Source organism: Dromiciops gliroides, chromosome 1, assembly GCF_019393635.1.
Source record: "Dromiciops gliroides isolate mDroGli1 chromosome 1, mDroGli1.pri, whole genome shotgun sequence".
NCBI lineage: Eukaryota > Metazoa > Chordata > Mammalia > Microbiotheria > Microbiotheriidae > Dromiciops > Dromiciops gliroides.
The window spans coordinates 701,068,072-701,080,276 of NC_057861.1; the positions used below are offsets into that span (position 1 = coordinate 701,068,072).

General features: G+C 45.9%; 1 protein-coding gene across 1 annotated transcript in view; it reads left to right on the forward strand.

The window, feature by feature from the left end:
* The window catches only part of RUVBL1 (RuvB like AAA ATPase 1), a 31,796-nt gene extending 24,023 nt beyond the window's left edge, over positions 1-7,773 (forward strand). Inside the window, exons 9-11 of the mRNA XM_043979914.1 lie at positions 1,074-1,176; positions 4,436-4,527; positions 6,610-7,773. Of these exons, the coding sequence (XP_043835849.1) occupies positions 1,074-1,176; positions 4,436-4,527; positions 6,610-6,769 (355 nt within the window). The 3' untranslated portion in view covers positions 6,770-7,773. The remainder of the gene's footprint in view (positions 1-1,073; positions 1,177-4,435; positions 4,528-6,609) is intronic.
* The last annotated feature ends 4,432 nt before the right edge of the window (positions 7,774-12,205 follow it).

Consider the following 12,205-nt stretch of genomic DNA (forward strand, 5'->3'; position numbering starts at 1 on the left):
ATACCTTAGAACAGGACCTTGCTGTTTAGTACTTTCTAACAAAGTTCTGGTGACCTTTCTGGAGTCCCAGAGCTTTGTGTCAGTGGTCTGGGCTTTAGGGAAGCAGACAGGATAGGATAGAGAGGTGGAGTCTATGAATGGTCCTTGGGTAGCTTACCAGAGGAGTTGGGACCCTGGCCTCTGGACCAGAGGTGCTGCATATTTGTCAGGAAGTTTGTGTGTTTCTGGCAGTCACTAGTACCCTTCCCCGAGTTCTGTCTCCCAGTTACAACCATTTAAAGTGATGTCCTTTGTGTGATGTCGTGTAAAGAGCATTTGTCTTTGCGTTGGAACACCTGAGTTTGGACTGACATTTGAAAGCTTGATGACCCCTAGCTAGGACCCTCCCCTTCATGGGCCTTGGTGTCTTCTTCTGATTTTCCCCAGTTGCCAACCTTGAGTTTATATTGTACTTAGTCTCTATATGCATGTTTTCTTCCCCAATTGAATGTAAGCTCCTAAGTGCTGTGTCTTCATGCCCTCCTCTCCCAGCACCCTGTCAGGAACCCAGGTGGTTGTGCTTCGTAAGCCTTAAAGGCCTGCACTAATGTAAATTGTTCTTAGTCCCATTCATCCTAACAAGTATTGGAGTGCCTGTTGTAGAGAGGGCTCTGTTCTAAACATGGTGGGAGATGGACAGAAAGGTGGCGTGGTTCTCAACCTTGAGGAAGTGCAATCTTTCATTTGTGGAATGTCAGCCTTGAAACAGCACCTGTTTCCCTTTTGTATTTGTGTCCCTGTGCTTGGCACACTGTAGGCACTTAATAAGAGTTTTGTACATTAGTTGATATTGATTCAAGAGCCCCAGAGTCAACAAGTAATAAGAGAACGTAGCTACACATCCCTGAGAAGAGATGAGACGGCTTCCACCAACTACACGCGAAGACTACAAGTCTTACTACTTTACCTGTATCCTGAAAGGATAGATGGTGTATGTTTAGTGTGAACACTTTAGCTTAGGTTTGTAGCAGCCGGATTTTTCTGTAGAGACTTGAGTAGCATCATTATTAACACTTGCTAAATGACTTTTTCAGGGGTACAGAGGATGTGATCTCTCCTCATGGAATCCCCCTCGACCTTCTGGACCGAGTGATGATCATCCGCACCATGCTGTACACCCCACAAGAAATGAAACAGGTGACCTAGGGGACCCAAAAGCCAGCCCTGCCCACAGCTCACTAGGTGTGACCTTGTAGGGCATCCTTCCACACCTCAGTTTCCTTCCCTGTAAAATGAGAGTTTGTTGTACCAGATCATCTCTAAGATTCCTTGTTGTTCTTAACATCCCGTGATTGCCTAAGAAGAGGTTGCTCTGAATTTCACAAACCAGCCACTTGGAGATGTTTTAAGACATTTTAGAAATCTTCTCTTTGGGGTCAGTCATGAATCAGGGCCTTTCTAATTGGGCCACCCATGCAGTTCTGCGGAACATTTGCCCCAGATGTTGCCCTGTATGAATCCTGAGGTTCACTGCACAGAATGCTATCATCTGGGTGCAGATGCAGGGTCTGTCACTGACTGTCACAGAGCCCCTCTGGAGCACGACCCCCTCTCGGTAAAATGCAGAGGCTGGCCCTGGTGGGTTCTCGGTTGGCATCATCTCTGCATGTTCTTTCAGTGAAGGGACCTTGCCCTGGTCTGTGTTCAACCCCGCCTCCATCCTGGTCTTGAGGAGTCCTTGTGATCCATCTTGTCAGAGGTTACTGTCGCCTTTGTTAGCACCTCAGTGCCGTGGGGTGACATGGTGTGTGTTTGGGGGGGAGCATTGTGAGCTGTGTGATCTGTGGTATTTAGGAGATAGTGTTAAGGGAGGCGCAGCTGGCCCTGAAGAATGTCGAGGAATCTTGGGAGAGAAGCCCGTGTGAGAAGCCTGCTCTTTGTTACAGAGGCCTCCAAAGGTTTGAGCAGTATATTCAGTAACAAAGCAGATAGTTCCCAAAGAGTAGATTCTCCTGCCACGCTTTAAAAACAGGGAGTTGAGACAGTTTGACCACTTCAGTTTGTGCCCTCTGCCTGTGCTCAGTCCAGATAGTAGCTGGAGCGGGGCCTGGCATACCTGTCGGCTTGGGCTTCCTCCCTGTGTTCCGGAGGGTGAACTAAGGACGACACAGCGGCTCATACTTCGAATCGCTTTTCTGCCTTTGGTTAAAGTCATACTCGTGATGCTGTTTTAACATAGGAGGGTTTTTGTTATTAAATATCACTTGTGTACTATGCTATCAAGTTGGACACCCTCATAAACCATCCCTGTAGGTTATTAAATGATTAAAGATCTAATTTATGAACTGTCCGTTTTTGAGCAGTCTGGAACAAGGGCTCTTGTGATTGCTGTGACCTGCTCATGAGAAGAAGGTGGCAGAGAGAGTGTTGGTGACATTTCTGTAGCTAAACCTCCGATTTAACGTATTTCCCAGAAGGCAAGTTCCTCAGTTCTGAACATTGCCTTAATTAGGCTCGTGGATTAAATAAAGTCACATCATCTTTAAAGAAAGCCCTGATGGGACTTTCTCCTTGGCAGAGAACCTGAAAGAATTGGAGTTGAGTCTTGACACCTTGTAAAAGAGTATTTGGATCATGAGCCAAAAAATTGTAGCTTTCTTCCATTTAATTCCATTTAACTGTAGACTTCATTTGTATGTACACATGCACCTCGGTCTGAACACAAGCTCTCTCTAGGACCTGCTCATCACCAAACCCATCACTTAGCATTTCAGACACAATGCCTGTGGAAAATCCCACTGTCGTTTGATTGAACAAAGAGAGAGTGATCAAATATCCACATTCCATTCTACAACTTCAGTTCTGGGCCCCAAATTACTGGGGACCTTCTCATCACATAAACTTTATTGGGCTTCTTATAGGCTGTATTGTCCCTCGCGTGTGACTGATGTTCAGTTGATAATTGGATAGTGAAGTATGACATCCTAACTGGAGGCCTGAGCTCAAAAGCCTACCTCTGACATTCACTGATTGTGTGGTGGGGGCCAGTTGTTTGTCCTCTCTGGACCTTGTGTCCCTCAGATGCAAAATAAGAATGATAGGACTTGGATTATTTGCTTCCTGGGTTTATAAAGGAAGTATTTTGTAAACCTCAAAGTGATACAGAAATGGGAGCTCCTATTGGGGTGTGTGTGTGTGTGTGTGTGTGTGTGTGTGTGTGTGTGTGTGTGTGTGTGTGTGTATCTAGACTAATACAGTGTTATCCCTTTATGTTTTGAGATAGCAGACTGGGTAGGTAGTGTCATCGTCCCATTGGACGGATCAGGAAACCAAGCCTTGGGGACGCTCTGTGAGGACAGCTGAGATTTGAACCCAGGTCTTGCTCCCCAGCTAGTGTTCCTTCCCCTACACAGTGTGATCCATCTCAATCAGCCCCAAACACTCCTTCTGTGTCCTCTTGTGAAACTCTTTCAGGCTGGAATGTCTTCAGACCAGGGCCACCTTTCTTAGGTTCATTCTTCCCCTGTTTCCTTGCCTGTAGCCTTGGGTGTGTTTTTATGTCTTTAATTTAAACAAGGGCTTCTTGATACCTTGTTTACGAAGCTGCCAAAGTGAAAAATCCCTGTATTATATGAGGCTGGAAGTCCCAGCGTTATCTCCGCAGTCCAACACACCCCATCATCATCCAAGCTGCCCCTTATCACTCAGCTGGTAATGCCGACGCCGGCATTGGGCTGGCTCCGGGTGCCACTGTTGTAACTGCTTCGTACTCTCCAGCTTGTTGGAGATAGCGTCAGCTCCAACTTCACAGAGATCTTCAGCCTGGAACAAGTTAAGGCTCAGCTTGATAGATTAGATTTCTCGGGGTGATGTTAAAACGGTAGGTGAAGCTTTGAAACTAACTTTTTGATTTATTTCACCATCTTATTTATCAAGTGACTAAAAACATGTGCAGTGCTGGGAGGCTGTAGTGCCTGCGATTTAGACTAAAGGCATGGTGGATACACACCGTGGGGCAGGCCTCAAAGAGGGCTTCAGCGTATCTGAGACATGTCCTGCCCTCGAATACTTCAAAAGAGCAGTGATTTTTATCATTGTGTGCACAGTCCCTCCGTACCTTCGATGGAGTCACGAGTTGTGGCTGAAAGATTCCATGGCCAAGTGTCCATTCTTGTGTTGAAAAAGCCTTCCCAAGCTTGTGGCCCTCAGCCATAAATCTGTTGCCAGCCTTCCAGACCTTGTGCTATGCTGGCACAGCTCTGGAGGACCATCATGGTGCAATGGGGTGCTGGCTTCCACAGCAGACATTCAAGAGACAGAGGGACCTCCTCAAGCCTCCCCTCCTTCTGCTTCCACTTAGAAACTAGAACACCATAAGAAATGCTCAGCGAGCAGTATTTGCAAGCACAGGAAGCTTGCCTAAACCTTGTTGATGCCTCCTTTTCTTTTCCAACAGATCATAAAAATCAGAGCCCAGACTGAAGGGATTAATATCAGTGAGGAAGCCTTGAACCACCTGGGGGAAATCGGTACCAAGACCACCTTAAGGTGAGCCAAGTCCTGCACTCTCAGACTAGAGTTGGATTTAATTCTGGGTGTCAAACAAGGTTTGACAAGGTGGGGAGTTGTTCCCACCGTTTTCTAAGGGGACCTGGATAGTCAGTTGCTGCCCAAGAAGAAACCTGGTGGTGGCATCCAGCCGGCCTCATTTACAGCCTAGCATGTTGGCCTTCTTTGTATGACTTTCTTCACCCTTTGCCTCCAGCCACCCAGTGACCCTGCTGACTGACCCAGCGGAATCAGGGCCAGTTCCCTGCTTGACTTTACTCTGTATCTGCCTCACCAACTCACAGTAAATTTGATGTGGAAATGACAGGAATACACCCAAGCAAGGGAATAGCTGTGTCCCGGTGACCACAGGCCTCACTCTGGCCATCATCACCTTTTCTTTGAGAATTTACCTTTTTGTTTCCCAATTAGAGCCTTCAGACTCTCTCTGGGCATAGCTTGGGATACCATGTTTCCTTTCGGGGACATTTTTGTGCAGGCGTTTTTTTCTGGAAATGAGTTAGATCTCATTGTTTTTTTGTTTTTGTTTTTTTGAGGGGGCAATGAGGGTTAAGTGACTTGCCCAAAGTCACACAGCCAATAAGTTTTTTTAAGTTGTCTGAGGCCAGATTTGAACTTAGGTCCTTCTGAATCCAGGGCCGGTACTTTATCCACTGTGCCACCACCTAGCTGCCCTGATCTCATTGCTTTGTGAGAGAAGTTATTCCATACTACTGTCCTACTTTTGGTTTGCTTGAGTGCAAGACTTAAAAAAAATTTGCCCATTTGGTATTTGCCAGATAGCTCCAGGAAGCTCAGAGCCCTTTACTTCTCTGCCCTCGGTTGTGGGGGGGTTTTTTGTGGGGTTTTTTGTGGGTTTTTTGTGGTTTTTTGCAGGGCAATGGGGGTTAAGTGACTTGCCCAGGGTCACACAGCTAGTAAGTGTCAAGTGTCTGAGGCCAGATTTGAACTCAGGTACTTCTGAATCCAGGGCCAGTGCTTTATCCACTGTGCCACCTAGCTGTCCCGGTTTGGTTTTTTAATAGTAAAGATAAGTACTATGTGGTGAACAGTGAATTTGAAGAGGGGTTACGTAGGGCAGAATGCTGAGATTGGATCTGTACAGATAAAGGTAGGCTGAAGATTGTTTTATTTATTAATATGAGTCATTAGCGGTTTTAAGCACATCAGGATAATAGCAGCTAATATTTAGGTAACGCTTCCTGTGTGTCAGGCACTGAGCTAAGGGCTTTACAGTCATTTCCTCAAGGATCCCCACAACAACCCTGGGAAGTAACATGCCTATCTTGTCTGTGCCTGAGGAGCTTCCACTTTTAAGTGAGGGGAACAAAACACCTCACCTGTGGATGGACGCTGGCTAATGTTCCTTGAATGAAAACAGGATCAGTGGGCTCTCTTCACAATTGCTGAGTTAATGACATTTGTCTCTGGCCCCCGTATCTCCCCCCTCAGGTTCCTTCTCCCCACAGACTTCCTACCCCACCCTGTGTCTCGTTCCAAGGAAAAGTGGCCTTTCAGTACCTTTTAGGATGTTCCCTGTGCAAGAGTTTGAAAATTTTCATAAGAAACATTTAGAGAACAAAAAGATTTGAGAACTAATAAAAAAGATGTAATGGTGGAATATAAGGCACCAGAACAAGTCCGGGGAAGGGAGTGAATGTGTTGTTTGGAATAGAAATCTGCTGTCAACATTACCCTTGGATTGGTTGATTGGCCTATTTCTTTCTTTTTTTTTTAATGGGGCAAGGAGGGTTAAGTGACTTGCTCAGGGTCACACAGCTAGCAAGCCTCAAGTGTCTGAGGCTGGATTTGAACTCAGGTCTTCCTGAATCCAGGGCTGGTGCTTTATCCACTGTGCCACCTTGCTGTGCCCCCTGATCGGACTATTTCTGACCCAAATCTGGCCTTCCCTACTTCAGAGAAGTTAAAGATCATCTAGATGAGAGATTTCAGTTCTAGTTGGTATAAAACTTGAACTCATGTGTTGTCTGGTTTGATTAGGAGTGGGCAAGGGGTATCATTGGCTGATTTCCATCTTCCCTTTCACCCTGTTTGCTATAGATACTCAGTGCAGCTCCTGACCCCAGCCAACCTGCTGGCCAAGATCAATGGGAAAGACAGTATTGAGAAGGAGCATGTGGAAGAAATTAATGAACTCTTCTATGATGCCAAGTCTTCAGCCAAAATCCTTGCTGATCAACAGGATAAATATATGAAGTAAAATGATGGTGGCCGTTTAACCCTTTTGAGTTGAAAATGGAAAGTCACCAAGAAGATGCCCTGGCCTGCTAAAACAGCAAAGATGTGAGAATGGATATTTCTGGAGCAGAGAAACCTCCGGACTTAATGTCAGTGTTCCGAGTAATGCGCAGTTAGTTATAGTATCAGTTTTTGTGTGACGCGATTAATTTAAAATTATATCTTCTCCCATAGTTGCTGTGTTTCAAACCTCACCTGAAATATCTTCTAATAAATCTTTTTAGTTTATTTTGGTTAAATTGCTTTTCTCTATGCAGGGCTTTTCATCCCTCAGCTGGGCAGGACAGAGAAACTTCATATAGAAAAGAGTGGCCCAGACCCTGCTGAAGCCTATCCAAAACAGACGCTCATGAGCTCTATGGTTTGGGTTGTGGTTAGTCTAGGTCCCTGTGACAGTAGACTGCCTTCTCCCACACGCTCACTGAGCCAAATGTCCTTTGAGAAATGGGACTCCTTCCTTTCCTTTTCCAGGTCTGATCCCATGTACTCCAGCAGTGCTCTTATCCAGCTCTGACTTGCATGTCTAGCCACATGTGTAGCTCGCACACTAGGAAGACCTGCTGGTTGGTTTTTATCTTCCATCTGTCCTCATTGCCTTGACCAGATGGGCATTAGCCTTGTTCCCAAACTTAGACACAAACAGGCTTGTGAATCGCCTTCATCCTAGTGGACTTAGAATTTTCATATAGCTATAGACTTCCCCCCAAATCATGGAGAGTATTTGTTTAGGGGTTATCTCAATGTTACCAGAGCAGGCTGCCTCCACTTAACACTCAGCGGATGTGGACAGCCCATGGTCTGTGGAGACAGAAGGCCTGGGTCTGCTGCGTGGCCTTGGATTGGTGACCCTGCCACCTCTCTGCTTTGGACCTCTTGTGTGGGACTCACTCTGCTTGTGCCTCCTGCCTCAGAGGTTGCAGAAAGAGTGGCCTTTAAGACATAAAGATGCTGTAAACATGTTTTCTTTTTCTTTTTTTCAAACTTTTTTTAAAAAATAAAAGTATTTTATTATTTTCCAGTTACATGTAGAAATAGTTTTCAACATTTGTTTATATAAGATTTCCAATTTCAAATTTTTCTCCCTCCCTCCACCCCTCCCCTAGACAGCAGGTAATCTGATATAGGTTTTTATATATATACGCACAATAACATCACACACATTTCTGCATTAGTCATGTTATACAAGAAGAATCAGAGCAAAAAGGAAAAACCTCAAAAAAGAAAAACAACAGCACCAAAACCAAAATAAATAGTATGATCCAATCCTTTTCCATCATGTGTCCTTTGGAACTTTCTTTTACCGTTGTATTGGTGAGAAGAATCTAGTCTATCACAGTTGGTCAACACATAATGTTGATGATACTATGTACAATGTTCTGGTTCTGCTCATCTCACTCGTCATCAGTTCATGCAAGTCCTTCCAGGTTTCTCTGAACTCCTGCTCATCGTATAAACATGTTTTCTAAGGGGAAAGCATGCTGCTTCATTTCCTAGAGAAATCTGCCCTTAAGACTGGGTGAAATTCACCCAAGTACCTCTGAGAAAGTATTTCCAAAGGTGATTGCAAAGGCTCAGTTTGGCCATGGCCACAGCTGGGGAAGGGAACATCCTGCCTCTGTCTTTTGTGTATCTGTAAGAATTGTCCTCCTCTTGGGGCTTAAAAAAAAAAAGTCACCTCAGTGTTGAATCTTAGCACTGAAAGGACATAATCTGAGCCCCCCCCCTTCACCCCAGAAAGGATCTGGTCCAGGGTCATGCCACTGTTTGGCTTTAGGAGCAAGACTAAAAAGGGGACCTCCCAAATTTGAGGCCAATCCCTTCCCATTGCTCTGTAACGCCTTCCAATTGGCTCTCCATAATCATGACTTGGGTCCTTCATGCCTTGCAAAGAACCATCTCTAGCCAGACCCCAAAATAGCAAACATCTCCATGGACATGACATGTTTTTCCAGCCAATGGAGTGATGCCCCACAGATGGCAATAGCCGTCCTCCTGACAAAAGGCAGCAGGGGTGCTCCAACCTGTTCCCAAAACTCTGGTCATTTCCAATCATCAATAAGAATGACAGGTGCACCCCTACTGGGTGGTGGTACACACTCAGGCGTGGGGGGCACGTTGGCTTTGGGCACGGAAGAAGGTTGTATTATTTTAATTTTGTTCTCCCTGTTTCCCAGGAGGGCCTGTGATGATTACATTAATCTTCCAGGAGAAGTTTTTACGAGCGATTCCTTGCAGACTATGAGAAGTTTCTCCATCCATTACCAGGAGGGAAACAGACCCCAGTGGGGAGGAAAATATTTGTTACATCTTATCAGCGTGACACGTAATCTAACAACAATTACAGCAGACCCATATTTTGTACTATTTCAGCTCCCATGTGAAAAATCGTTCTAATATTAAAGCTCGACCGAATGGGGGAAGGGGGAAAGTAAGCAGCTGAATGTTTGAGGCTCTGGGGCCCCACATCTCCTTCCAGGCATCTCCAGAAGCCCGTGTGGGAGCTGATGTAGGCAGGCGTGGGCACATAAATCCCAGCTACGGGTCTCCTATGCAAATGTGACACAATATAGATGTGTGCCGGGAGAGGAACATGAGAGATGATTGCCTTCCAGTCCATATCTTTAGTGAAATTGCCTTGTAGCCTGTCTTCCATTTTCTTAAGGTAAATGCCCCATCCCCTTACTAGCTGGGGTTGACCTCATCAGATTTAGTTGTACTGATTTTTTTTTCCTTTCCTTTTTTAAGGGCAAAATAGATTATGATATATGATTTTGCCTTTTAAAATTGCTCCATGACACTCATCCCAGGTAGGTATCGCATCCAGAAATGGCGTCTTGTTTATAAAAACCGTCTCGGCCATCTTTAAATCTTACCCCAGTGCTCTGTCCTCTTTGGATCCTAGGTTCATAGTTGTAGAGATGGGAGCAACCATCTAGTACAACTCCCTCCCAGCCCTTCCTCCACTCTCTCTCCTCTCGCTCTCTTTTGAACCCCTGACAGTCCAGCTTCTGATATCATTCCGCCAAAGTCACAAGGGATCCGGCCCTGGCCTCTGCAGCCTTTGACACCGTTGGTCGCCCCTTCCTCCTCGATGCTCTCTTCTCTCTCAGTGTTCAGGCCACCCTTTCTTGTGGTCTTCCTCCCTATCTGACCTTTGTCGAATCCTCATTCAGGTCATGCCTTCTGACTGCACGTGTCCCTCAGGGTTCTGTCCCAGGCCATCTTCTCTTCTCCCTCCATACTATTTCTCTTGGTGATCTCATCAGCCCCTGTAGATTTTATCCCCATCTCTGTGCTGATGATTCTCAAATCCACCCATTCTGCTGACCTCCCGTCTCAACTAAATGCCTTTCAAACATCTCCAAAACCTTCCTTCCCTATTACTGTTGAAGGTAACACCATCCTCCCAGTCCCTCACCCTCTCTCACTTCCCATATCTAAGCTGTTGCCAAGGCCTGTGGTTTCACCTTCGCATCATCTCAAGTGCCCACTTCTCTGACACTGCCACCCCTCTGGTACGGGCTTTCATCACCTCATGCCTGGATTATTTCAATAGCCTGCTGGTGGGTCTGCCCTTCATCAAGTCGTTCCCCAACACCAATCCATCCGACATCCATTAAATGATTTTCCAAAAGCGCTGGTCTGTAAGTAAACCACCTTACTCCACAATGTGCCCTCTTCCAGCATCACTGACCTCCTGATTGGTCCATGGACGAGACTCTCCATCTCTTGGCTCCGGGCATTTTCTGGGGCTTGTCTCTCATCCCTGGAATACTCTCTCCTCATCTCCACCTACTGAAGGCCAGTCTGGGAGGGGAAGGTGAAGGGGGAAGGGACATCCCAGAGATCTGTCTAGTACAAATCCCCCTCTTTACAGATGAAGACTCTGGGGTCCAGAAAGGTTAAGTTACTTGCCAAAGGTCACACAGATCATAAGTAGCAGAGGTCAGACCCACATCTGGTTCCAAATCCAGTTTCCTTTCCATTACACCATGATGTCTCTCTGGGGGCTCATGCGCACAGCCTTCTACTAGACCTATACCCTAAAGAGATCAAAGAAAAAGGAAAAGGACCCATATTATCAAACAAACAAAAAACCCTATCTTTTGTTGCAGCAAAGACCTGGACACACAAGAGGCATGTGTGAAATTATGTTGTATGCTGCACTATATTCACATGATCCCATCCCCTCTGACTTCTCAGCCGATCGCCCCCATGACCATCACTACTCTCTCTTTTATATTCCATCTCTCCCTATGGACTGGCTGCTTCTTTGCTGCCTATAAACATGACTGTTTTTCTTCATCCTTAAAACAACCTTCAATTGATCCGACCATCCCCATTAGTGATTGTGCTATTTGTCTCCTCTGTGGCTAAATTGCACGCTTGATGCCTCTGCTTATTGTCCTTATGTTGTCATTGTTGAGTCGTGTCCAACTCTCCATGACCTTATTTGGGGTTTTCTTGGTCCTGGAGTGGTTTGCCATTTCCTTCTCCAGCTTATTTTACAGATGAGGAACCGAGGCAAATGGGGTTAAATGACTTGCCCAAGGTCACACAGCTAGTAAGTGTCTGAGACCAGATTTGATCTCAGGCTGAACACTTTATCCACTGTACCACCAGCTGCCTCTATTGTCCTTATCCTCTCTTCCAAACCCTGTGCCATCTGGCTTCTGACCTCATCAATCAACTGAAACTGGCCTCTCCAAAGTTACCAGTGATCTCTTCATGACCAAATCTAAATGGCCTTTCCCCATCCTTCCTGATTTCTCTCTAATATCTGACACTGTTGATCACCTTCTCCTGCATATTCTCTTCTCACGAGGTTTTTGCAACATCAGTCTCTAGTGGTTCTCCTGTCTGACGTTTCTCTGCATCCTTTGCTGACCCATCATCCATGTCACACCCACTAATGGTGGGCTTCCCCCTTAAAGCTCTGCCCTCTGTCCTCCCTTTGTTCTATCCTGCTTGGTGAACTCAGTTCCCATTAGGATTCCCAGATGTGTATGTTCAACCCCAGTCTTTCCTCAACTGCTTGAACTGGATGTCCCATAGACGTCTCAAGCTGACGATGTCCAAAATAGAATTCATTCTTCTCCCCCTCTTCCTGAACCTTCCCTTCTTCCCTATTACTGTGTAGGATGCCATCTTTCCCCCAGTAACCCAGGTCTGCAGGCCTGGGTATCCTTCTCAACTCCTTACTCTCGCTAACCCTATGTATACAACCCAATGTCATTTCTACTCTAACAGCATCTCTGGAGAGATTCCCCTTCTCTCCACTCACAAAGCTCGCCCTAATTCAGACCCTTCTCATTCTTTCCTGGACTTGCACTAACCTAAGTGGTCTCCTTGCCTCAATTCTCCCTCTACTCCAATACAGCTTCCTCTCAGCTACAAG